General features: G+C 40.4%; 2 protein-coding genes across 2 annotated transcripts in view; one reads left to right on the plus strand and one right to left on the minus strand.

The window, feature by feature from the left end:
• plaub (plasminogen activator, urokinase b) overlaps window positions 1-27,448 on the plus strand; it is a 122,123-nt gene that overhangs the window by 4,700 nt on the left and 89,975 nt on the right. The window lies entirely within an intron of this gene.
• Window positions 196-27,304, minus strand: LOC137055720 (zonadhesin-like). The gene is given in 21 exon segments (XM_067429600.1): window positions 196-419; window positions 3,346-3,453; window positions 4,959-5,061; window positions 5,270-5,432; window positions 5,656-5,901; window positions 6,280-6,437; window positions 8,755-8,939; window positions 9,050-9,169; window positions 9,374-9,645; window positions 10,387-10,676; window positions 10,767-10,955; window positions 12,045-12,254; window positions 13,030-13,226; window positions 13,399-13,963; window positions 14,084-14,415; window positions 14,657-17,200; window positions 21,313-21,399; window positions 21,494-21,877; window positions 22,020-22,412; window positions 26,755-26,826; window positions 26,908-27,304. Coding segments are annotated over 21 exon segments (7,239 nt in total).

The raw sequence follows: 27,448 nt of genomic DNA on the forward strand, positions 1-27,448 counted from the left end.
ACTGGGAGGGCTACGGTCCTGAAGAACGTTCATGGGTACCCAGAAATGACATCCTTGATCCTAACCTCCTTCATGCCTCTCATCCCAACAGACCTGCACCTCGAGGAAGAGGCCGACTGGTAAAGAGTGGGTGCTGGTAAATAACCACTAGCCATTTACCATCGGCCCCCGCTGAGGAGGACTGCATTACCAGCCTCACTCCACCACTGCCAGAGACCAGCCAACCACCACCAGCGAGTGACGGAACAGAGAAGTTGCACGAGCCCACTGCAGACCGGGGGGACTTGCCACTGCGGTTGACAAGCCCGTACCAAGGACAAGGACGGAGGGTGTAATCGCCACGGAGCCTGGACAACCAACGAAGGTCTGACCAGGTGTGTGAGCCGGCAACGCAGAACATCCACTCCACGGTGGATGAGCTGCAGGAAGTCGATAGCAGTCACACGGACAAACTGAGGAAGGTATGTGAGGTGGAATAAATTGACTTTTTTGGAGAGGTCTTCCCTGTAACCCGTGTGTATCCAGTGTTCTCAGAGTCTTCAGCTCAGACTCTGCTGCAGCTCCCCCTATATTAGCCATAGCACCTGCCCCCCCAAGAAATGGCTGTAATTTTTAATATTTATATTCTAATGTCATGTTTGAATATTCTTTCTCATGTTTTTTAAAATAGGAATTAAATAATAATTTAAAATTATATATATTTTAGTCTAAAATAACATGAGGCCCAAACAGGTAATCATCTTTGGCCAATGTGTAGGATGCAGTATACAGAATGTTCTCAATCAGAATTAAACGAGACGTCCTTAGTAGGACACACAGGCAGGAAGTATCACGTTGCTATGCCAACAACACGTTCGTTGCGCTCTCACGGCAGTTATATGAATGAAAATTATTTATAACTTGAAAATTACTATGAAATATTTCTTGTCTTGAGAGCAATGTGATGTTCTAAACGTTTAAAAAGCACTAAACAGTTGTAATCCTGTTTAACTAATAGAACTTCATCTATTAACTCTATTGGAGGTAATAGAACTTAAAAAACAAAATACAAGCTTAAAATACTTACATTTAAACACGGGTGGTGTTGCCCTTTTTTCATATCGTATATATAAAAAAAAGACGGTTGTTAACGGCGACGCAAAGATTTGTGGGTTCTCTCCAGCCATGAAGAGAATTTACACTCTAAATTCTGTGAAAGAAGGGCGCATTCGAAGGTCGCATTTGGAGTGTCCTACTCACTTTTTTGAAACGAGACGGCCTTATGGCATATGCAGCCTTCAAATGCGACCTCCGGAGGACGCAACCTTCTGAAATGAGACAGCACTGACAGGAATGGCGGAAATTGCACTTTTTCTCAGTCATTTGTAGACCAGCCTCGCTGAGACGTTTGAGCACAGCATCCAAGGCAATGTCATGTTCTTGCTGTATTTGTCCTGAACAGTGTTGGACTTTTTTCCCCCAAAGTCCTCCCCAAGTTCAATGATCGGCCAGGACTCGCGTTATCAATCTAGACACACCCTAGCGGCAGCAAATTTAATTTGCCCGCAAGTGTGGTCTAGCAACTCTCAATTCCTATCTGAGCTGTATTCCTCAGAATCTGGACGGCCCAATCACATCGTGTAGGTAGGCTATAGAGTCGGCAGGCGGGGCCATAATGACGACGGCCGAGTTGCGTTTACGTGCTTCTAGTAACACAGTCTTCTAGTAAACACAGAAACTGGCGAACGGCGGCGGTCTTTCGAATCAGCTCTGCCCGCGCCTCCGGAAGACTTGGAGTTAAGCTTTCCTCTGAGAAAAGAACAAAGAACGGCACTGAAGTCATTCTTAAAAAGGGAAGATGTGTTCGGAGTTTAGCCGACCGGATACGGCGAATGTTTAATCAGTCAGCGAGCTCTGCTTCACCGTCGTTGCTCCGGTTGGTGTAGCGCTATCCTATCGCGTGCAGAGGGAGTTCGAAAGACAACCGTTTATCCCGCCCTTCAGATTGAGCCCTGTCTATGGTGAGTTTCCAGACCAAACATCTTGATGTGGGTCTGGCTTGTCAGGCTAGTTGTACATGACAAGGCAGCTAAAGTCTCATCCATGTGTGGCAGGTCAAGGAACAAGACAGTATAGATATGACTATGTACGGAATAAGATAAGTCTCTGTTAAACTGCCTCCTTGTCATTATTAAGGTAACACTTTACAATTATATTATTTTTTAAAGAATACAGGACTTTTAAAAATTATAAAATGTTATTGCTTAACGGCAACTCTTGTTCCACACTTCAGTCCAGCTATAGTTGTCAACTGCCAGTAAAAAAAGAAGAAGAAGAAGATTGGATATGAGAGAGGAGCAGAAGAGGAGGCAGGGAAAATGAGAAATATAGATTGGATATTGAGGTTGTTGTTGTTGTTGTTGTTGTTGTTTTACCGACCAAACATTAGTAAGTGATTTGTGACTTCTGCTTTGGATTATGGTGTAAAAGACAATTGTTTTGTTGAGTTTGATATGACGTGACAAGGCAGTGTTATTCTATTTTGTCACAATGGTCAGGACATGTGACCAAAGATGTGCATCCGGGGAATAGACGACAGTTAAGTGCCGCGTTTCTGAGGCGCCGAAACCTTACTTTATAAAGTTTTAAATATCGATATTTTTCTTACACAAACGCATCAATTCGCTTCAGAAAGCCTTCATTAACCACCAGAGCCGTGTGGAACACTTTATTTGACGGACAGATGCATTTTTAAGGACTTGGCAATCCCTGCCATTATAAAGCTTGGATTAGCCCGGACTTTAGTTTAACTCTGATTTTATTCACCTGAAAGAAGAATGTCATATACTCCTGGGATGAATGAGGGTGAGGAAACCATTGGCTAATTTTTTATTTTTGGGTGAACTAACCCTGGCTTTTTAGTGGAAAAAAAATATTAGACCAAAATCCATTTCCTGTGAAGCTGTCCAAGGTCAATACACTCTTCAGAAAAAAGGCCAAATTACCATCAACAAAACTACACCTGCACCGGACAGTGTGACATGGTGCACATCTTTTCACCACTGGTCAGGAAGGAATAATCAGTCTGGGTGATTTTTTAAAAAGTTTATTGAGGAAAGCAGGTTATTTCCTCGTAAGAAACAGTTATTAGCTGAAGGCATTTTCCAAAGTAATCATTTTGAGTATTTAAAACATGTATTAAATATTTGAAGTAATATTAAAAATCAAGAAAGCAACAATTCAATCATTTATTCTTGTACCATACTAGACAGAACTTTATCATAGGTTTATTATTATGAGGTACAAATAAAAGTCAAAGCAGAACAATTTATAAGTTTAGTGTCAGTTGTTCCTAATCCATTGTACAGTGAACAAATCAGAGGATGGTTTTAAGGAGTGAAACCATCAAAATGATGACGGAAGCACACAGCCCTGGTGCCCTGGACACTTGCACTTTTCCTGGGCTCTGTATGTCTGTGAAGGAGGACAAGACATGGTTCAGTGCATGGTAAAGTTGAAAAACAAATAAATATGGCTTAAATCATACATAGTTGTGACATAAGTAAAAAGGGAAAATTAGTCATGAAAGGTCCACTGAAATACAAATAGAAGTTTTTTAGCTTTAACTATGACTGTGTTAGCCTTAAAGTTATGAATAAGCTGGTATGTTCCAAAACTATGACAAAATTTGCATTTAGGAGATATAATCATTAAAAATTTACAGTCTCTCACTTCCGTTAAAACAAATCTCAGATTTTGGTGACATCATCGCAGACTTCACTTTCTCGTCAAATTTTGGCCAATCAAAATACTCTCTAGAATCTAAATCCCGCCCCCTACACTGCTGAAGCTGCGACTGAAATCGGTCAGTTGTTAACACACATTTACTCATTTCTACATGGTGAAAGGCACATAGCACACTATATATGTGATAGGAAACGATTCAGTGTAAATATGCTTTCATTTGAGGCGAATTAAGTCTGTTTTCACGTTAGATTCACACACCGCAGCAGCGCACACACACTCCAACGGCTGTGGTCTAAATTAAGACTACAGACACGAGAGCGCAGTGCAGATCCATTGCGCGAGTCGGCGCTGACCACAAACATATCGACCCATTTGAATTCTGCACTGAATGCTGCATTTCAAAGCAATATAGAGGAGATTATGATGGTAAACAGTAGTAGGAAACTTTACCGAACAAAGAAAGACGGTCCGCTCTTGCGCTCTAGTCAAACTGTTTATTAACGAAATGCTATTGGCTGTTTCAAAAAAGGGGAGGAGCTGCTAACAGCTGGAGCCGTTTCAGGGGAAATTACGTCAACACATTGAATAATGCAGCGCGTATCAAGGCACTTCAGTGGACCTTTAGGCCGTGTGTCCACCAAAGTGTTTTTAGCCAGCAGAAAACGCAAGGCGCTCTGCTGAAAACACTTCGCTGTGAGCGCTTGAGAGCGTTTTGGCAGGCAGCATTTTTTTTCCCTTCCATTTAGACTCTTTGCTTGTTATGATACGGAAAATCCACAGAAGTCTTACTAATTTCACAGGTAGTTTGTTTCTGTATTGATTCTATATAAAACAGCAGATCCAATGTAAATTATTTGCTCTGACTTTTGTTTTAAATCATTTTGTTCCGTTATTATTGCTTGTTTTCATCTGATGACGACACGCAGAATGTGGCAGTTGGTCTGTATGGTATTTGTCCCGCCCCTCCACTGTGATTGGACAGCTGGGTGAAGAGTGACAGGGATGAGCGCTGCGTTTTACTCAAAGTTGAACATTCTTCAACTCTCGGCAACCAGTTAAAAAGGCTGCGCACTCAGCGCTTGAACGTGAAATACTCGCTCAGCGCCTCGTTGCGCTCCAGGCGTTCTAAAAACGTGGCGCTCTCATTGAAAACAATTGAAAACGCCAGCCAGCAGCGTGAAAAAACGCTTTGGTGGACACATGGCCTTAAGGTTACTAATTTGAATGTTTACCTAAGCTCCGTTCAGACCACACCAGAGGACCCATGGATATGGAAGCACTGTCATGGAAGTCCAGAGACCTGCCCTCTCTCTGCTGGTGTCCAGAGGCACAGTCCTAAAGATTGAAAAAGGATTACCAGAATCTGATGAGATTTTTACCCAGTTTACAAGAGTATCTTACTACTATAACTCTAGATGGCGCTATAATGCCAAAAACAGAATTTGGCATTAAAAATCAGTGCCAGAATCTGACTGGGCACAATCAGTTCCATTCCATTTTACCTGTTAGCTATAAAAGAAGAAGAAAAGAAATCAGAACTCACAGTTGAGCAGCGATTGCTTGACCGAAGGCAAAGGTGAACAGCACAGTGCAGGTAAAGCTTAGTGGAGTTTGCAGTGAAGATAAACATCCTGAAGGAGAAACGGCTGGATGTGGAGACGCCGTTCTGCAGCAGCTCCACTGTGTTGTCATCTGGATTGGGACACCTGAGAATATCATTAATGACAAATTCATTAATGAATGATCTCCTGTAAATCATCACACATTTGCATTCCATGTACAAATGGAATCTTGTGCTTTAGTTCTGAAATACTGAAAAACAAAGCATGTAACGCAATCCTAAAAGTGATATGAATATTATTTATTCAGTAATGTTACATTGATTTAAGGCTAAGGTTAAAATAAGAAAAGAAAAAAGCAGAGCTTTACTCTGAACGGATGAGGTCCCAGCGGAGGCTGTAATCAGGATCATTCTCAGGTGTAGCCCAACACGTGTCCATCACCAGGGCAAACTGGCGGCTGTCGACCCCCTCAACACGAACTTCCACATGCATCTCCTGGTCGAGCTCTGCATCCACTCTACCAGTGAAGGGCCGGATAAACTCCTCATCCTGATATGGAATCATCCGGACCCGATATCTGCCTTCACCAGCGGGAAGAGTCTTGTGCACAATGCTGATGAAATAATGGATAGATGTGTGTTAAAACGTTTGTATTTTGTGCAAAATTCAGTTTTAGAAGTAAACTATATATTCTTGATTTAAAGAATATTGCCATATATATTTACTTTGTTAATACATTTATTTTTCTGCTTAAAGGATTAGTTCACCCATTCTTTCAACTTTAGCTCCTTACATAAAGAGATAATCATTTTGAAGATTTGAAATAAACAGCAGTAGTCATATGGACCTTTTTTGTACTTTTAAAGCGTGTAAGTCCCCATATGGATTTACTGCATTGAAAGGTGTTCCTTGAAACAAATCAAGACATTAGGAATTGATACAAAATTCAGTGTTTTGGTGAACTACTCCTTTAATAAAGTAAATATTGCACCTCTCCAGTGAGTTGATCTCCACATTCATGGAAAGTGTTTGTCTTTGAGGATAAACACAGCTGAAAGAAAGCTTCAGGATTTTCTCTCTGCTGATGAGACCTCCTGACCTCGGTGTCCCCAGAATAAAGTTATCATAGATGAAGTGGGTGCCGTTAGCCTGTGGACAACAAATATAACATTTTTTAGTTTATCTTAAATTGGATTCAAGGTATTAAAAGCAAAAAATATTTAAGCAACACTCTAAACTGTATGTTTATGTATGTGCGAAAAAGAGGCATCAGTCAAATTAAATAATTTTGCATAGTGCACCTTTAAATAATGGTGGCTGACTTAATTGTGGAGAATGGGGGTAAAAGTTCCAGTCTCTTTTGTGGCTTAAGGTTTTGCAACCCTTCCCAACTGAATCTCTCTGAGACTTTGAGAAGTCTTTTTGGGACCTTCTCTTGGTTGTTAAAGATTCAGTACCCTTATAGACCTGCGTACAGACATCTCAAAGTCTAATATAACGCTTTTCCACAAGGCGGTTTGAGTGCTGATTTAGAGCCAGAGCCTAGTTTCAAATCAGTTATTTGTCTTTTGACATCCAAAGGACCAGCTCTGAACCAGGAAAAGTGTTTCTTAAAGGTGGGGTGAGCAATATTTCTAAGTCTTTTCTGAACGTTGTGGTTATTTGAAATCCACCCAAACAAACACACCCATTTCTTCATTGCTCCACCTCCAAAGTTTACTCTCCAATCCTAACTGCTCCGAGTCGGTTTTGAACCCTGAGCACTGGCATGCGAGGCAGGTGCACTAACAAGGACGCTAAACAGTAACCATCACATTCTCTAGCAGTCATCAGCCTCTCACTAGCTGACCTACTAGCGACCTGACACACGCAATGCAAGAGTGGATGTCTACTTATCGTAACAGAAGCGCAACAAAATAATGCGTCACAAAAAATAAAGTTAATGATGAATAAAGATGATGAACGAATGACAGAAGGCAAAAAAAATTATCCGTAAACTTTTGAATCACTCATGCCGTACTTTGATGTCATACACCGATTGGTCTACGCAATGCAACTCAAACAAGCCTGGTGTCACCCTAGCGTTGATGGGAAAGATGTATATGATGACGCAAGACCTGGCTCTGTGGTGGCCAAGAAAAGGCAAACCGGTTCTTAGAAGGCTAGTCAGTTGAACCTAGTCTGGTCTTACCAGACTCCCGTACATCTCATTTGTACAGAGAGTCTGGCCACTCTCCATTGACAAGCGTTTACTTCCACGAAGGCGTGTTCTCTATCAAAGTTTAAAACTATTGGATCTTCCCTGAGCCACTCTAGATCTGCCATAACCAATCGCTAACGTTTGGTCGTGACGTATGTCATGCACCCTTCGCCTGTTTCTCACATGAAAATCCGTAAAAATAAATGTGCACCTCAGTGATAAAACCTAAAACTTGTGCATTCGGTTTGTGATTTATTCACGGTGGACAGGAGAGTTTTGTGATCAGGAACGCACCACTCACGTGGTCCGAAACATGATTGTATGCTGTAAAATGTCATATGCTTGTCAAAATAAATACTGCAATAAATATTGGAACAATTCAAATGTTTATGTGCTTTTATTTTAATTTGTTTGAGCGGTGATGAAATATATTGCTCTTGTAAATACTTGCCAGCATTTTAAAGAAATACAAGTCTAGAAATGCATCTAAATAACAGCAAAGTGCAACCGTACGGTGCTCTGCAGTGGTCAAAAAGGATTATAAACAGTGAATTTATAAGTGATATATTCTTGAAAACTCAGAGATGTGGATTCGGACAGCTATTACATCACCACACGACCTTGTGTTTGTCAAAAGCAGTAACGTTAGGTAACTCGGCCCAGGATTTTTAAGCGGATGGTGGGAAATGGGTGGCAATAAAATAACTGACTAGTCGCTGTAACTTTTAAATGATGGCAATACCTTCCGACCCCACGAGAAACAATTACCGTCCGAATATGGCTTCAGCCAACACCTTCACCACTAACGGAGTGGAGCGTACTGGAAAATCAAACTTTTCCCGAATTCACCCTGTTTGGCGGTGCCACAACGGAATGAATGGTTTCGCTCGCATCTTTCTCCACCGCCATTACTGAACTACAACTCAAACTAGCGCATGACATCAACGTCATCGTTCTCAGCCACTCCCTCTGTTCGCTGATTGGACCGGTAAAAATTTGTTTGGAGAAAAACTAAGAATACACCGCAGTCCCAGACGAAGTACTGAAGGAAAATGAAAATTGAGTGGAAGTACGTAGGAGAGCGGAGCCAGGCTAAGTCAAAACAACTCTGAACTGGCAATAGCACTAGCTCTATACTAGCACCTGGGTTGTACTGGTGGGAAGGGGTAATGGAGATTCCCCAAGTGGTCAGATCAAGCTGGCTTGGTTCAATCAGGATCTACAAATATTTGGATGATGTATTTGATTATACATAGGTAAACCTACCGCAAGATTTGTACCACAGATGTGTTCAGCATTATCATAATGGAATTCCACTCTGCCATTCCGGACCGTTCCTTTGCAGCGCGGATCATTGAGGTGTAAGACATCAGCTGGAAAACCAGCCTCAAAGAGCTGACAGCGAGACACAGATATGGAGCCAGCGCTGCTTTCACAGATTTCGGAGAAATCTGAGGGAGAGAAAGAGACAAAAGCCTGTCAGAAGTATAAAAAAAATGAAAAAGGCAATTTATAACCGAAAAAATAATATTTAATATTTTTTTAGTTGAATGATACCAACCAAAAGAGTCATTTTGTGATCTGGGATGGTCATCGTTACATAAACAGCCGTAAACACCATTTTTCTTCCCACACCATTCATCCTCAGAGCAGTTGAGCTTAGAACAGCGATCTCTCGGCTCTAAGAGGAAAAGAACAGATGGATGAAATACAACACAAAGAGATGTTTACCCTGGTTTGTGGTCAAGTCCAAAATAGACAACTGGTGCTTAATTGCCTTTTTCTCTAAAGGTTAACGTCCAGGTTACTTCAGCTACCTACATCTTTAGTAGCACTGGTGACAAAATCACAAAATATTCTGTGCTGACATATGATTTCGACTTACCACACCGCAGACCTGAGCGCCATTCTGGGATCTGTATCCCCAAGATGGCACAAGCTGTCTCATAGGCCTCAACAGCTGAACATAGCATGCCATTTGCACGTGTGTAGAGACACAGATCATACACACAAGAGTAGTTGTAAGGTGCAGGGTCAACATGAAGATGACAGTTCTGGAATGGGCCAGTTGTGTTGGTGATGATACTACAGAGATCAGAATACTTCTGCCTCGATGGACACTCATCAGCATTACCCGTCTGGTCTCTGACACCACAGCTGAAGAATACAAGGAAACTTCTGGTCAGTTATATGCTTATATGGTCTTTGTACATTGCATTCATTAATTTTTCGATTTAATATTGAAAGTTGACAAATGAGAACTTTCATTTATTAATTATTTTTTCTAAATCAGCTTGCTTTTATAGTTTTAGGTTCAGGGATAGAAAATAGATAAAAGGCATGAATATTTGATTCCCACAAATTTTTGATGTTTCAGTGGGGATGAGTAACTTTTGGAAAATGCTTTGAAATTAGGTTTTTAAATGAAAACTCTGTGTCCAGATTATTGTAGATGTAGCCTGAGAGTGCACTAGCGTGTGAAACCTTAGTGACTGGGACACTTACACTTGCTCTATTGGAAATGTAGTGCATCCAATAAGCCTTACCTGCGTGCCATGCAAACCCCACCCTGACACAAGGAAAACATGCAAAACCCATACAGAAAGGTCTCTTATAGTCAATAATCAATCGATTTATACAGTTTCATTCCATTTACTTTTCTGATTTGCCTGACAGATGTATCCAAATAGACTTGCATTGCTTTCAATATATAGATTTTATCAGTTCATGTATTCCCTTGGAATCAAACCAATGGCCTTGCGTTTGATAGTGTCATGTCCTACTGTTTGTGCTGCAAGAACTCCCCAAACACTTTCCCCTGCACTACCACACTATCAAAACAAACCAGAGACACATTTTGAGGTAAAAACAACTGTCCTAAAGTCTCATGGTTCTTACCCTGGAATGCTGGTGTCTGATTTCCAGCTCTGGCCAAAGGAAATGTCATCAGATGCTAGTCTTCCACTGGGTAGAGCTTTGTCATCCGCAGGATTACCATTGAAATTTCCACACATTCCACATAGAGATCCATAGAATCTCTCGCTCACTCTGACTATAAGGCTGCTATGCCCATCAAAATGGACATTTAATTCATTGAAAGCATTCAGAATGACAAATCCCTGCTCCTCATGTACCTCTACAAGATCACTGATTTGATAAGCTGGTGTGTCAACAGCATTTCCATTTACCTGGAGAGGAAATTGTAAAATTTCAACATTAGAAAAGATAGAAAGTAACAGAAGATTATTTATATTGATGTTATTTGAAGTGTAACTTACTTTAACTTTCCTGTTCTGCCCAATAGTGATGTTTGTCTGTTGTCCATGGTGAGACAACCAAACATCCACTGCAGACACAAATGACACCACCATGTTCCCCCGGTGCCTGTTGGTGGCCACCACACGGAACTGCAGATTACTGTCTGTAACATTACCGCAGGTCTGGGCAATCTCATATGAACACGTTCCCTGGTAGGATTGATAGTACATAAAGACTTTTGTTATTACCGTGACTTCCTTCAAAGAAATATCTTCCAAAACCATTGCATACATTTATAAATCAAATAATCTTCATATATTTATTAAATACGTTTGCAGTCAAATTTGTTGACAAATTGGTGTTTGAAAAAAAACTTGACTGTTAAGTGGGACACAAGTTATAAAGTAAAATATCTAGCTTCAGGCAGAACGCCTTCCGTATGCAACGTACGGAAAAAGCGTAACTGGCACGATAATTGCCATTGGTGTTTTTTGAACTGGTGAACTTTTGAACTTTTCTTTGTAAGTTGAAAACGGAAGGTGGTTAAAAAAGGAGAAAAAGAAAATAGGGGATAAATCTTGGCGCATAAGATAAATGGACTGCATTTATATAGCGCTTTACATTTTTGCCTCACATTCACCCATTCATACACCGACAGCGATGTCAGCTATGTAAGGCGACATCCAGCTCGTCGGGAGCAGCTGGGGTTAGGTGTCTTGCTCAAGGACACTTCGACACTTGGTCAGGTGGAACCGGGGATTGAACCACCAACCTTCTGGTTTGTAGACAATCTACATGAACCACTGAGCCACTGCCGCCCCTAGATATTCTAGATATTTTAGAAGTAGTGTATACATTTGCTGTGCAAGCTTTCCTGACAAGTTTGTGGCTGACATGTTTCAGCTATAAAAGCTTTTTGCTCACTCCCATTGACTATGCAGGTAACCTGCCGGAGGCAGGCTGATCAAGAATTGTAAATGTCAAACATTTAGGGATTGGGGAGGTTCTAACACGATCAGTAAAACAATCGTAATTACACAGCAAAATTGAGGATGGTTTTGAATTTTTTTTGATGTAACACCACCCCCCATCATTGGGGAGTGCAATTCGGGCCCAAAATCGGGCTTAAAAAAGTGTGTGGCCGGCATTAGCATTACCTTGGTTCCCCTCAGTTCTTTGTTCAGTATTGTTTATATTATTGTGTACTTGCCTTGTCAGCATATTCCCCTGGATTATTAAAAATAATTAATTCTGATTTGTGCATGTTAATCTAAACATAGCAGTTTACCAGTTCATACCTGAAAGTGGGCCACGGCCCCATCAAAGGTGATGTAGTGGGGGTCGCCCCAGACTGTGCACGTGGACATTGGACTGTAGCAGTCTCGACGTCCATTTCTGACCGCACACTCCATGGCCGCTGGGCAGAAAGATGCAGTGCAGCGCAGATCATTCGGAGCAAAACACTGACAGTGTTGGGAACAGGTTGAATCCCAGAACTGTTCACCAATCTGCAAAATCAACAATGACAACAAACTTTACATTTCTGTAACATAACATCAGTGAGTATTTTTACATACAAAAAACATGGTATCACCATGTGTTCTTTAGAAGACCCATGTAAATGCAATATGTAAATATATGGCATATATCGGAGTACTATGATGATATCATCTTTGTACCGTGGCACCACCAGATTGTTTGAGATGATGTATGTTGTCCAGTGATTCCAGTAACGCGATACTCTAATCTGACAATTTTTTCCAGTAACGAGTAATCTAACGGTTTTCTATTTCCAAACCAGTAATCAGATTAAAGTAATTTATCAAAGTCACTGTGAGTTATTATTAGTCATTTTCCTTAGTAAAAAAATACTAAGACCTTCTTGCATCTGGGGGAGAATATATTTTCAAGAAATATTTTTTTCATTTCAACTTAAAATGTCAAGAGATACATTGTTGACGTTACTGTTAAAAATGCACTTCCAGTAAAGTGAGTGTTGTCAAAAACGGTCGTCATTTCTGTGTTGAGGCAGCAGGGGTGTTGTTTGTATTTGCTGAATGTAACTAATAAAGTAACTTGTAATCTTAGTTACTTTTAAAATCAAGTAATCTGTAAAGTAACTAAGTTACTTTTGAAAGGAGCAATCAGTAATCAGATTACGTTTTCAAAGTAACTGTGGCAACACTTTTGCCATAATATACTATGGCTATGCTTCCCTTTTTCTAATGGCAAATATAATAAGGCTTAATAAAAGACATAAAAGCATAATGTTTTAATCCTCACATGATAGTAGAATCCATCATACAGGCAGCCACATTGTTCCACTTGTACACAGAGTCCTCCACTCCTCACAAATCCCGCATCACAGAAACAACCTTCGGAGCATGTGTGTTCACAACTAGCATCGATGCTGCTGGCGCATGTGTGACCACAGTCTGTGCCACATGCCTCATAATGACTGTTTGATGAGCAGTTCATTACTGGAAATGCAAGAACAAACATAAATGCTATTAATAATATGTACACAATATTAAATATTTGATATTAAATGAGAACACCTTATATAATAAACACCTGAATAAGTAAAATAAAAATGTAGTTTAATTGCACTGGTCTTTTTAAATTTATCATCCTCAACCTCCAGTCCCTTACCACAGGATGCAAGTTCTCTCCAGGGGTAGACCACGGCATTGACAGATTGACAAGCACTCACATAGGATTGGACAGAGCGACACAAGACATCATTACGGTTCCCATAAATGCATACATCGAACACACAGTTGTCAAAATAGGCCTGTGGATGTACAGAAGCATGGCAAAAGCTAAAGGGACCCTGACTGTCTCTGATGATCTCACACAAGGCTTGTGAGATCCGAGTTGAGCTCTCATTGTGGCAATGGCCAGAACCATCCCCATGCTCATTATTGCATGTCAAGTCATCCTCAACTATCCATTCTGCACCAAACTGAACTGCTGAAGGTGCCAGAGCACCTGAAGGAGTGAGGAAGTCATCCTCCCTATGGCCGTTAAAGTTGCCACAGATGCCACATGTAACTCCACTGTAGTTGGCTGGCACAGCAATGTGTACCTCCCAGGATCCACCATAACTGACACTGAAACCAAAGTCAGTCGATACATATATAAACTGTCCTGTGGAGTAGACAGATACCCTACCAGAGTCAAGATAGACAGGGAGGTTTCTGATCTCGCCATCAACCTAATTGAAGAAAATAGCACTTGTTTATACAAAACAATCATATCAATAATTACAACAAACATTTTCATATCACATATATTCAATGGCAAATTACAGTGAGTGGGACTTGCTCACCTTAACAGCGGAGTAACTATTCAAGTCCTTTGACATGTGCACAAGGTGCCCAGAGACATTGACAAATACTTCAACAGTCAACACATACGATCCATTCCATGCTTTATTTCTTGCTTCCACCTTGAAGTGTGGAAGTCCACGAGTATCATTACATACTGTGGCCAGCACATATCGACATGTGCCTTGAAAGTCAAAGTAGGTTCTATCAAAGGAGATATAGTGGCGATCTCCAGAAGCATAGCAGTCACCATGTGGACGAGGATGGCAGCCATACTCCCCATCTACCACACGACAGATTTCCTGTTCACTGCAAGATGATGGTGTGCAACGTACATTTCCTGTCAACATCATAATATTTGTATTCTCTTCATAATGAAATGCATATGACACAGCTCTGTGGCCGTATATCAGCATGGCTGTGATTACCTTTGACCTTGTGCCTATGGCTGAAACACCTTAATATAATAAAGTTTATAAATTCTTTTAAATTACTTACATGCATCACAAACAAATGACTTAGATTAGATTTTGCTCATGCTAAACAATAATCTTATGGATTGTAACAAAACACATTATTACCAGTCGTAGCGTCCATGGTTGTAATTTCTGCTGTTGTAGATTCAGTTGTAGATTCAGCTGTTGTAGATTCTGCTGTTGTAGATTCAGCTGTTGTAGATTCTGCTGTTGTAGATTCAGTCGTAGAATCACCTGTTGTAGATTCTGCTGTTGTAGTTTCTAGTGTTGTAGATTCAGTTGTAGATCCTGCTGTTGTAGTTTCTAGTGTTGTAGATTCTGCTGTTGTAGATTCTGCTGTTGTAGATTCTGCTGTTGTAAATTCTGTTGTAGATTCTGCTGTTGTAGTTTCTAGTGTTGTAGATTGTGCTGTTGTAGTTTCTAGTGTTGTAGATTCTGCTGTTGTAGTTTCTAGTGTTGTAGATTCTGCTGTTGTAGATTCAGCTGTTGTAGATTCTGTTGTAGATTCTGCTGTTGTAGATTCTGCTGTTGTAGATTCTGTTGTAGATTCAGCTGTTGTAGATTCAGCTGTTGTAGATTCTGCTGTTGTAGATTCTGTTGTTGTAGATTCAGTCGTAGAATCACCTGTTGTAGATTCTGCTGTTGTAGTTTCTAGTGTTGTAGATTCTGCTGTAGTAGATTCAGTTGTAGATCCTGCTGTTGTAGTTTCTAGTGTTGTAGATTCAGTTGTAGATCCTGCTGTTGTAGTTTCTAGTGTTGTAGATTCTGCTGTTGTAGATTCTGCTGTTGTAGATTCTGCTGTTGTAAATTCTGTTGTAGATTCTGCTGTTGTAGTTTCTAGTGTTGTAGATTCTGCTGTTGTAGATTCAGCTGTTGTAGATTCTGCTTTTGTAGTTTCTAGTGTCGTAGATTCAGCTGTTGTAGATTCAGCTGTTGTAGATTCTGCTTTTGTAGTTTCTAGTGTCGTAGATTCTGTTGTAGATTCTGCTGTTGTAGATTCAACTGTTGTAGTTTCTGTTGTAGAATCTGCTGTTGTAGATTCTGCTGTTGTAGATTCTGCTGTTGTAGATCCTGCTGTTGTAGATTCTCCTGTTGTAGTTTCTAGTGTTGTAGATTCTGCTGTTGTAGATCCTGCTGTTGTAGTTTCTAGTGTTGTAGATTCTGCTGTTGTAGTTTCTAGTGTTGTAGATTCTGCTGTTGTAGATTCTGCTGTTGTAGTTTCTAGTGTTGTAGATTGTGCTGTTGTAGTTTCTAGTGTTGTAGATCCTGCTGTTGTAGTTTCTAGTGTTGTAGATTCCGCTGTTGTAGATCCTGCTGTTGTAGATTCTGCTGTTGTAGTTTCTACTGTTGTAGATTCTGCTGTTGTAGTTTCTAGTGTTGTAGTTTCTGCTGTTGTAGATTCAGTTGTAGATTCAGCTGTTGTAGATTCAGCTGTTGCAGATTCTGCTGTTGTAGTTTCAGCTGTTGCAGATCCTGCTGTTGTAGTTTCAGCTGTTGTAGATTCTGTTGTAGATTCTGCTGTTGTAGTTTCAGCTGTTGTAGCTTCTGCTGTTGTAGATTCAGCTGTTGTAGATTCTGCTGTTGTAGATTCTGCTGTTGTAGATTCAGCTGTTGTAGATTCTGCTGTTGTAGATTCTGCTGTTGTAGATTCTGCTGTTGTAGTTTCAGCTGTTGTAGATTCAGCTGTTGTAGATTCTGCTGTTGTAGATTCTGCTGTTGTAGATTCTGCTGTTGTAGATTCTGCTGTTGTAGATTCTGCTGTTGTAGATTCTGCTGTTGTAGCTTCTGCTGTTGTAGTTTCTGCTGTTGTAGATTCAGCTGTTGTAGATTCTGCTGTTGTAGATTCTAATGTTGTAGATTCTGCTGTTGTAGATTCAGCTGTTGTAGATTCTGCTGTTGTAGCTTCTGCTGTTGTAGATTCTGCTGTTGTAGATTCTGCTGTTGTAGATTCAGCTGTTGTAGATTCTGCTGTTGTAGATTCAGCTGTTGTAGATTCAGCTGTTGTAGAATCTTCTGTTGTAGATTCTGCTGTTGTAGATTCAGCTGTTGTAGATTCTGCTGTTGTAGATTCAGCTGTTGTAGATTCTGCTGTTGTAGTTTCTAGTGTTGTAGTTTCTGCTGTTGTAGTTTCTTGTGTTGTAGATTCAGCTGTTGTAGATTCTGCTGTTGTAGTTTCTAGTGTTGTAGATTCTGCTGTTGTAGATTCTGCTGTTGTAGATTCAGTTGTTGTAGATTCTGCTGTTGTAGATTCTGCTGTTGTAGATTCAGCTGTTGTAGATTCAGCTGTTGTAGATTCTGCTGTTGTATTTTCTAGTGTTGTAGATTCTGCTGTTGTAGTTTCTTGTGTTGTAGATTCACCTGTTGTAGATTCTGCTGTTGTAGTTTCTAGTGTTGTAGATTCACCTGTTGTAGATTCTGCTGTTGTAGTTTCTTGTGTTGTAGATTCAGCTGTTGTAGATTCTGCTGTTGTAGTTTCTAGTGTTGTAGATTCACCTGTTGTAGATTCTGCTGTTGTAGTTTCTAGTGTTGTAGATTCTGCTGTTGTAGATTCTGTTGTAGATCCTGCTGTTGTAGTCTCTAGTGTTGTAGATTTGGTTATGGTTGTCTCTGGCATGACAGTAGTAGTGGTAGTGTCTATGTTGCTTGAATCTGAAATAAATAAATTATACATAATAAATAAAATAAAAAAATACATAAAAACAACACAGTCGTCTCGAGTGACCGCTCCATCCTCAACTGTTGGATGTCCTCCTTTCAGCCACAGTGGAGCATGAGTGCCACAACTAAACTGATCAACACATGTATATGATTAAAGTTATTCAACTTATTATACAAATAAAATGTATGAATTAGGTCTTATTTAATTCTATAAACTATAATACTGATCTGCCAACATTGTCGCTATATGATAAATTAAAATAAGCTGATAACATCACTGTTTTCTCCAGTACGACTGTACAGCCAAATCTAATTTTGTCACAATATTATCCTGTTTGACACTGTGAAGCTGCTTTGACACAATTGTGATTGTAAAAGCGCTATATAAATAAAGTTGATTGATTGATTGGTGTGTCTGGCATCTGAACGCTCTGACCCTGAATGAAGAGACGGTACCAGCCATTCCAGCTGACCGCAGTGTCAGCTGCACACACATTATTTCAGATTATTTCAGAGGAATGTTGATTGTTGGTGGCTCTCCATGGATCATCCAGAACATTGTAGTTGTAGCAGGGGCCAACAGGGGAGCTGTTGTCATTGAAACATTAGAAATGACTGAACGAAGGAATAATTATATATTTTATTGTAGGGGTTGTACTATGATTTAGTTTTCTCCACAGTGCTCTTTTTACTTAAGCTTCCTGTTTCCTTGTATTTTAAGTTCAAAGCTGAAGATGGTTTGTCTCGAGTTTTCAGAACATCTCTTATTTAGATCTGACAAATCTAAATTGTGAAAATAGCCAAACTTGAGTCTCTTTGTAATTGAGCACTATTATTACTTGCAACTTGACTTTGAGAAGAATGCTTTTAAAACATGATTTCCAAGAGGTGGGCACAGACTGTTGAATGAAAATCAGATTTAGTTTGGCCTTTCAATTAAAAAAAAAAGTCTTTATTTTAGAACTGACTCTGTCACGATTCACCAGTGAGAGTGCCCCTGATTACCACCAGAGGGCACTCCACCCCGGACTGTCACTCAATCAAAGACTACATTACCCATAATGCTTTGCCCTGACTCATTAGCACTCACTGTTTACACCTGTGTCTCCTTACATTATTCCCTCTGCCTATTGATACCATGTTCACTGTGTCATTCAATGTGAAGTCTTTTGTGTAACACTGCATTTCTGAGCGTTTCCCTGGTTTCATGACTCTTGGTCTTGGATTGCTTCCCTGTTTCGTTGATTACTCTTTTGCCTGTCTCTTCTGTCTTGGTTGCCTTTTCGGACTGCTTTCCTGTGTATGACTTTTTTCTTGTGTTTGACTATGATTGTGGTTTACCCTTCAATTAATACTGCACTTGGATCCTCAGCCTATGTCTCAGAGCGGTATGTTACAGACACTCACTCCCTAGTTAAAAACATTAGTTAAATCAAATCTGCAAATATATTTCGAATGAATGAATGAATGAATGAATGAGGCATTTATATAGCGCTTTCATATGTACTACTATACACCCAAAGCGTTTTACATTCATGTCAGGGGTCTCTCCTCAACCACCACCTGTGTGCAGCATCCACTTGGATGATGTGACGGCAGCCACAGTACAACGGCGCCAGTGCGCTCACCACAGACCAGCGATAGATGGAGAGAAGAGAGTGTGATAGAGCCTATTCAGTGGATGGGGATTATTAGGAGGCCGTGACTGGTAAGGGCCAATGGAGGGAATTCGGCCAAGACACCGGGGTTACACCCCTACTCTTTACGAGAAGTGTCATGTGATTTTAAATAACCACAGAGAGTCAGGACCTCAGTTTAACGTCTCATCCGAAGGACGGTGCTCTTTGACAGTACAGTGTCCCCATTTCTATACTGGGGTGTAAGGAGCCCCACAGACTACAGGGTGAGTGCCCCCTGCTGGCCTCACTAACACCTCTACCAGCAGTTCCTAGTTTTCCCAGTTGGTCTCCCATCCAGGTACTGACCAGGCTCAGTCCTGCTTAGCTTCAATGGGAAACCAGTCTTGGGCTACAGGGTGATATGGCTGCTGGCCATCTTGTTCCTTATATCACTACTTTTGATTTTATGGTTTATTGCATGGATTTTTTTTAGTCATTAGTTAATTTTTCATGAATTTTGTAACTGGTGTCTGTCAAAAATAGCCAGGTGGTCCCAAAATCTCACAAAGTGATATTGAGGCAGAGAATAACAATAGACTATAAAATGTATGTATTTAAAAGGCTATCATATCACACTCTTAATTATTTATTTGACATCTGTGTACATGCAGTATGAATTCATGTAATGCTATGAATAGGAAGATTTCAAGAGAACATGTTTTATATACAGGTCCTTCTAAAAAAAATAGCATATTGTGATCAAGTTCATTATTTTCCATAATGTAATGATACAAATTAAACTTTCATACATTTTAGATTCATTGCACACCAACTGAAATATTTCAGGTCTTTTATTGTTTTAATCCTGATGATTTTGGCAAACAGCTCATGAAAACCCAAAATTCCTATCTCAAAAAATTAGCCTATCATGAAAACGTTCTCTAAATGAGCTATTAACCTAATCATCTGAATCAACTAATTAACTCTAAACACCTGCAAAAGATTCCTGAGGCTTTTAAAAACTCCCAGCCTGGTTCATTACTCAAAACCGCAATCATGGGTAAGACTGCCGACCCGACTGCTGTCCAGAAGGCCATCATTGACACCCTCAAGCAAGAGGGTAAGACACAGAAAGAAATTTCTGAACGAATAGGCTGTTCCCAGAGTGCTGTATTAAGGCACCTCAGTGGGAAGGAAAAAGTGTGGCAAAAAACGCTGCACAACGAGAAGAGGTGAGCGGACCCTGAGGAAGATTGTGGAGAAGGACCGATTCCAGACCTTGGGGGACCTGCGGAAGCAGTGGACTGAGTCTGGAGTAGAAACATCCAGAGCCTCCGTGCACAGGCGTGTGCAGGAAATGGGCTACAGGCGCCGCCTTCCCCAGGTCAAGACACTTTTGGGCTACAGAAAAGCATGCACTGGACTGTTGCTCAGTGGTCCAAAGAACTTTTTTCGGATGAAAGCTAATTTTGCATGTCATTCAGAAATCAAGGTGCCAGAGTCTGAAGGAAGACTGGGGAGAAGGAAATGCCAAAATGCCTGAAGTCCAGTGTCAAGAACCCACAGTCAGTGATGGTCTGGGGTGCCATGTCAGCTGCTGGTGTTGGTCCACTGTGTTTTATCGAGGGCAGGGTCAATGCAGCTCGCTATCAGGAGATTTTGGAGCACTTCATGCTTCCATCTGCTGAAAAGCTTTATGGAGATGAAGATTTGGTTTTTCAGCATGATCTGGCACCTGCTCACAGTGCCAAAACCTCTGGTAAATGGTTTACTGACCATGGTATAACTGTGCTCAATTGGCCTGCCAACTCTCCTGACATGAACCCCATAGAGAATCTGTGGGATATTGTGAAGAGAAAGTTGAGAGACGCGAGACCCAACACTCTGGATGAGCTTAAGGCCGCTATCGAAGCATCCTGGGCCTCCATAACATCTCAGCCACCACCTCACCTCATAACGCCACGCCGCATTGAAGCAGTCATTTCTGCAAAAGGATTCCCCACCAAGTATTGAGTGCAGAACTGAACATAATTATTTGAAGATTATTTGCTAATTTTTTGAGATAGGAATTTTTGATTTTCATGAGCTGTATGCCAAAATCATCAGTATTAAAACAATAAAAGACCTGAAATATTTCTGGTGGTGTGTAATGAATCTAAAATATATGAAAGTTTAATTTGTATCATTACTGTGGTGTGGCAAGCAGGGGGACGGGGGACCGCGAGAGCCTGGTCCTCTCTCGTCTTCTGCTGCCTTCACTCCTCCTTTTATGCTCCCGTCCCTTGGCCGCAAGACGAGACCGGTGTGTCACGCAGCTGGTACTCATTACCACTCGTCACCGGCCCGCTCTCGCGGCCCCCCGCCCTGCTGCTTGCCACACCACAATTACATTATGGAAAATAATGAACTTTATCACAATATGCAAAAAAAATTAGAAGGACCTGTAAATACAAAGAGATGCTCATGAGGGAAGACAATATTTACCAGTGGCTGTGATTGTTGGAGTAATGGATTCAGTGGATGAGATAATCTCTGTTGTTGTAGACACTGAGATGAACTGATTTGAGGCTTCTGGTATTAGAAACATTTAATTTCAACATTAATAACTTTCACACAAAAAATCCTGAAAAATAAATTACTTGAGTGAAAATGAGTAAATGTTCACCTGTACAGTAAGCGGCACAAAACATTGGCTTGACAAACTCATAAACATAGTAATTTCCTGGACAGGCTTTGACTCTTATAGGGTGGGATTTGTAAGTACAACAGCCTTTCCATGAGGAGACACAGACCTGACGGGTGACTACTCCATCTTTCAGCCGTGGGTGTGGGCTGTGGAGCCACAGTGGTTGATAAGTGCCACACATGCCTTGATCAACACATGATTCTGGCATCTGAGCATTTTGACTATTGTAGATCAGCCTGTACCAGCCCTTCCAGTTCACATTATAATCACACATGCCTGTGTTATGATTGTCAGTGGCCCTCCAAGGATCATTCAGAAGGGTATAGTTGTGGCAGGGGTCGACCCTTGGGGTGGAGAAAGATACTATTGTGAAAAAAAAAGAATAAAGAGAACATTATATACTGCAGATTAAATATATGTTTAATTGAGTATACGTTTAACAATTTGAATATAAATCAATATAATTCATGAAAAACATGTCAAATATAAAGATAAATTAATGTACCTGCACAATATACAGGAGCTGGGATTGAAAGAGCTGGCCTGGTAAATTTGTAGACATAATAGTTTCCAGGACAAGCTTTGACTTGGATTGGGTTGGATCTGTAGCGACTGCACTTATCATTTTGGGAGCCGTAAATTTTACGAGTAACAACTCCATCTTTTAGCCGAGGATGAGAGCCACCAAGATACAGAGAACTATAACCTCCACATGACATGTAAGAAATACACCACTCAGGCATCTGAGCACTTGATCCATTAATGAAGAGTCGATACCAGCCAGCCCATTCTACACGAGTGTCATCATGATCAGATATAGATCCATACATAGCCCAGTAATTGAGTGTGCTTCTCCAGTAGTTGTTGAGTATGTTGTATTTATTGCACGGGTCATAATCTGTTAGTGAGAGATGATGAGAGTAAAATAGACAAGTTATAATTCAATGAGGAACATCAGTGCAAATCTGAATCTGAACTCTTTACAATAGGGGTGCACTAATATACATTAAACGGGGTGAAACACTCCAGTATTGCATCCTTCATATCCCCGAAAAGTCTTTACTTTTATTATATTTATAAAAGAAATATGGGCTGTACTGAGTCTTTCCAGAAAAAAACTAGCGCCTGGAGGCGTATCTTGTGGGCGGAGCTAAAGAATCACAAGGCGCATCGTGTGGGCGGAGCTAAAGAATCACGAGGCGTATCTTGTGGGCGGAGCTAAAGAATCACAAGGTGTATCGTGTGGACGGAGCTAAAGAATCACAAGGCGTATTGTGTGGGCGGAGCTAAAGAATCACAAGGCGTATTGTGTGGGCGGAGCTAAAGAATCACAAGGCGTATTGTGTGGACGGAGCTAAAGAATCACAAGGCGTATTGTGTGGGCGGAGCTAAAGAATCACAAGGCGTATTGTGTGGGCGGAGCTAAAGAATCACAAGGTGTATCGTGTGGACGGAGCTAAAGAATCACAAGGTGTATTGTGTGGGCGGAGCTAAAGAATCACAAGGCGTATTGTGTGGGCAGAGCTAAAGAATCACGATGCGTATTGTGTGGGCGGAGCTAAAGAATCACGAGCGCGCAGCTACTGCACGAGAGCTTCTGAAAGCTGACATCGTCAAGCGTGGAAAAGAAAACGTTACCCGAATAAACCATGGCTATCAATCAGATTCAACTAATACAAATATGATCCAGAATCAGATCCGGAGGCAGAAATAAATTGAACAGGAGAAGCAACAACATCAGGACGTCCGTCTCTGTGGTATGGACTGTACTTAGTGGCTTGTCAACATTTGCGTTTGTTTACTTGTGGATTGTGAGGACATGATTCGGTTTATGGACTATTGTATGCGACTAAACCTTAGCAGTAGCAAGCAAAACGGTTTTGCACGTCAGACTGTGTTATAGTGTTACATAGAAAAACAATGGAGTAGTGCATTTGAATGTGCTTTGTGTGAACGTCACCTAGGTTTATGTTTGGGTGGTTTTACAATAAACAAACAGACACCTATAGTGGTCAGCTAAATAAATGTATTTAAACACATGCCATAAGTTACATCGCATGCTCCATTGAAAAATTAACTATACAATCGTGTTGTTTACTCACGCGACGATAGCCAACAACACAGACATTTGAAGCAGTTTTACTCACCACCTGCTTCCAAAGCACGATCGTGAACCTTTATCGTCACTGCTCCATCACAAAAACACTTCTTTGGTGACGTTGTTGATTTGGTGAAGTCCTGAGACAGCAGTGAGAGCAGTGTTTATGGGCACCGTGCATTTGCTCTCGCTCTGGTCGCCTGCACGCGCACCCTTCTGGGAGAAGAGCCCGAACGGCCCATACAAGGACCTTCCGCTCTATTAACGTCAAGCTGACCCATACTCGAAAAAAACTCTCAGAAACTTGGGAAACACGGGAGGAGTATTTTTGACACAGAAATCAAGCGTCCAACTTAATTTTTTGAAACTTTGTCTATGTTTCGGATGGGAATCCAAGTCTTTAACAGTGTAAAAAGCTCAGTATGCATCAAACAGCATTTCACCCCCCCTTTATTTCATGTTTACCATATTTCCTCAAATAAAACCCTGTAGTCAATTAACAGAACAAATAAATGGCAGTCTCAAATAAAAGTCGGGGGAAAATGAGTGGATAATCTCCTAAATGCAGTTAATTTAACGCGCCCCGATGAGAGTCATGCCAGTCCGACACACACTAATCCTGGTCTCTTCTATAGTTAACCTAAAAACTTTACAGGGATTGCTTTGTAAATGAAATTGAGAATATAACGGATGCATGTGCCATTTTAAATAGGCTACTGTAGTCTATGAGAGATGCGACGTCTGTGAAAATGCCATGTCAGGCAGGCAACAAATATTGATCTTCACAATGCGTGCGCCTCAATCTGCTCCGTCAGTGGTCAGGGCACTGATCAGGGATCAGCCCATTGACTTACCGGTATGTCCTGATCAGTGCCCTGACTACTGAAATAGGGAGCTGATTAAGACGCACCTAATATTAGCCTCTCGTCTCTTTTATGTCTTACGGGGGTCGCACCCAAGCCCCGAAGATCAGCTCCGTGCAGCCCCGTCTCAAGCCTTATTTATACTTTCGCCTGTCTCCGCTGCGCGAGTCTCCGCTGACTGCGCGCGCTCCTCCCCAAACGGACGAGGTGTTTATACTTGACACGCTCGCCGTTGTGCTATTCTTTAAAACGACAGAGTGCGATTCGGAGTAATTGTTCTATAAACCAACGTGTCGAGAAGAAGTGGGCTAACGTGCACAGGTGATGATATTTATTTTAGTACATTTCACTAAAAACCACACTACAAGAGAATCGTGTAAAATTCAGTAAACCTTGGCTTGATATTATTACTTGTGACATGAGAACAAAATATACACTAAATTAACGATCTCTTAAATATTTCCTAATTTCACTAAACTTTAATGTCGTGATTTATTTATTTATTTGCTTAAACCTGGATCTTTATTTAAAATGCCTTATTTCTGCTTTTGTAGGCTCATTCAGTAAATATAAGCACCTCATTTGTATGTGCAAACTGGGGGCCGGTGTGATGAGACGTCAGGCTTGGCTAGATTCGCCGGAATTACAAAAAATGCTTATTAATCAATGATATTTGTCCACTGGAACGATCACTTTAAATTGAAAACGGTTTACGTATTTCAAACAGATGAAATTAGAAATACAGGTCTGCCCCTAATAAAAGCCTGCTTCAAATAAAAGCCGGTTCCCATCGGCAGTTCAGGTAAATAAAGGCCCTTGTCTTTATTTGAGGAATTACGGTATACTACGGGACCGTTGAATGCTTGAATCTGATTGGCTGATGAACGTTCTGAGGTGTGCAATTATTTTCTGGGAACCGCACAGCAAACGTAGTCTCAATCAGATCTCTTGACCGAGTTACAGTTCCATATCACTTAGCTGTAATAACGGAAATTACAGGACTAAAAAAACAACATGACGGACAATTTTATCAGTTAGCCTATATAATGTAGCAAATTAAAGGATACACATGACATTTTTTTCACTAGTGAGGTAATAACAGCACTGTTTATAGACGCACAGAGGCAGCCTAAATAACACAAGCTCTCTCTCTGTGTGTGTGTGTGTGTGTGTGTGTGTGTGTGTGTGTGTGTGTGTGTGTGTGTTTGTGTGTGTGTGTGTGTGTGTGTGTGTGTGTGTGTGTGTGTGTGTGTGTGTGTGTGTGTGTGTGTGTGTGTGTGTGTGTCTGTCGCTCTCTCTCTAATAACTTCATTAATAACTGCAGTAGAATGCTATCAACTGCTCAAGCCTTTTGGAAATAGCAAAAGAGCCATTGGATGAGACGTGGAAGAAATAGTCCTACTCACAAATAGCAATTTAAGTTCAAAACCCGGACAAATACCTTTAAATATATCATCAGATCGATGTCTTGAGGTGTCGTAAGTAACCGTATAATAAGCTTACTTAACTAATGCACAGATAATCATGAGTTCATGTATGATTCATTAAAATCTAAATAATTTATTAACTGCATCAGCAACTAATGAAGATACTATATGATAAATAGATTAAGTAATCATTAAATTGTCATTAGTTAAATGTGTCATATTGTATTTATTCCCTAATAACTTATATTAACTAAATGTTAATTACCATAACAGGTCAAAGCCTTGCATTTAAATTTCCAGTTTGCTTTAATTAATGATTTACAAAGGTTTATTATGTTATGACTTTACTTATTGAGGCACATCACTATTAACTAATTGTAGTAAGTAAATGTCATTGGGGTTATGAGTTTTGAATTAATTTTGAATTAGTTAATAGTCATGTGCCACAATAAGTAAAGTCATAACATAATGAAACCTTTATAAATAATTAGCTATGATTAATTAAAGCAGACAACTTGAAGTTGAAATGCATGCCTTTGACCCCTTGTGGTAATTAACACATTAATTTACATTATTAATATAATATGTTATTAGGGAATTAATGTCATATTTAATTAAAAGCAATTCATATAATACTTAATCTATTAATCATATAGAATGTCCATTAGTTGCTGATGTACAACCATTAATAAATTATTTAGTTCTTCATGAGTCATACATTAACTTATGTTATCAGTGAGCGTGAATTAATGCATATTAATGCACCCGTATTGTAAAGTGTTAACAAATGTTTCTACTGAGATCATTTGTAATAATATTTATATATTCTTTCATATATTATTAACAACTTACTCAAGTTGATGGTGGACCCAGTAAATTTATCTGGACGCACAGTGGAAACCGCCTGTGAAATAGTGCTGACATCTAAAAAGAAGGAAATCGATGTCATGAGAGAAATCATTTTGAAAAGTTTGAAAGGCTTGAGAAATGAGAAGACCACATTACCTGTGCAGTATCCTGAACAGTAGGTTTGTGGATTCACAAGTTCATAGACATAGTAATTGCCTGGGCACGCTTTCACTCTGATGGGGTTTGACTTGTAATAACAGCAACCTCCCCAATGAGTCCCTCCACAGACCTCCCTGATCACCACTCCATGCTCTATCTGAGGGTGAGGACCATTGAGCCACAGGTTGATCTGTGTGTTACAGCTGAATGAACTAACACAGGTCTCTGACATCCGGATGTTCATTCCATTGTAGAAGAGCCGGTACCAGCCATTCCAGGAGAAAGATGCATCACAAATGTTATCTCCACTTTCATTGTTGGCTCTCCAGGGACGATCCAGAGACTCATAGTTGTAGCAGGGATCACTGCTGATGTTCTGGAAAGCAACTGTCATTGAGCAAAATAACTGTTAATGTTTAATTTCTACAAGTAATACATTTTCTAAAAGTACAAAAAATAAAAGTCAGTCTGAACAAAAACATCTGCTTTAAAGGTGCCCTGGAAAATTAATTGTTAAATTGTTCTCTGATATATACAT

Source organism: Pseudorasbora parva, chromosome 21 (genome assembly GCF_024679245.1).
Source record: "Pseudorasbora parva isolate DD20220531a chromosome 21, ASM2467924v1, whole genome shotgun sequence".
Taxonomy (NCBI): Eukaryota; Metazoa; Chordata; class Actinopteri; order Cypriniformes; family Gobionidae; genus Pseudorasbora; species Pseudorasbora parva.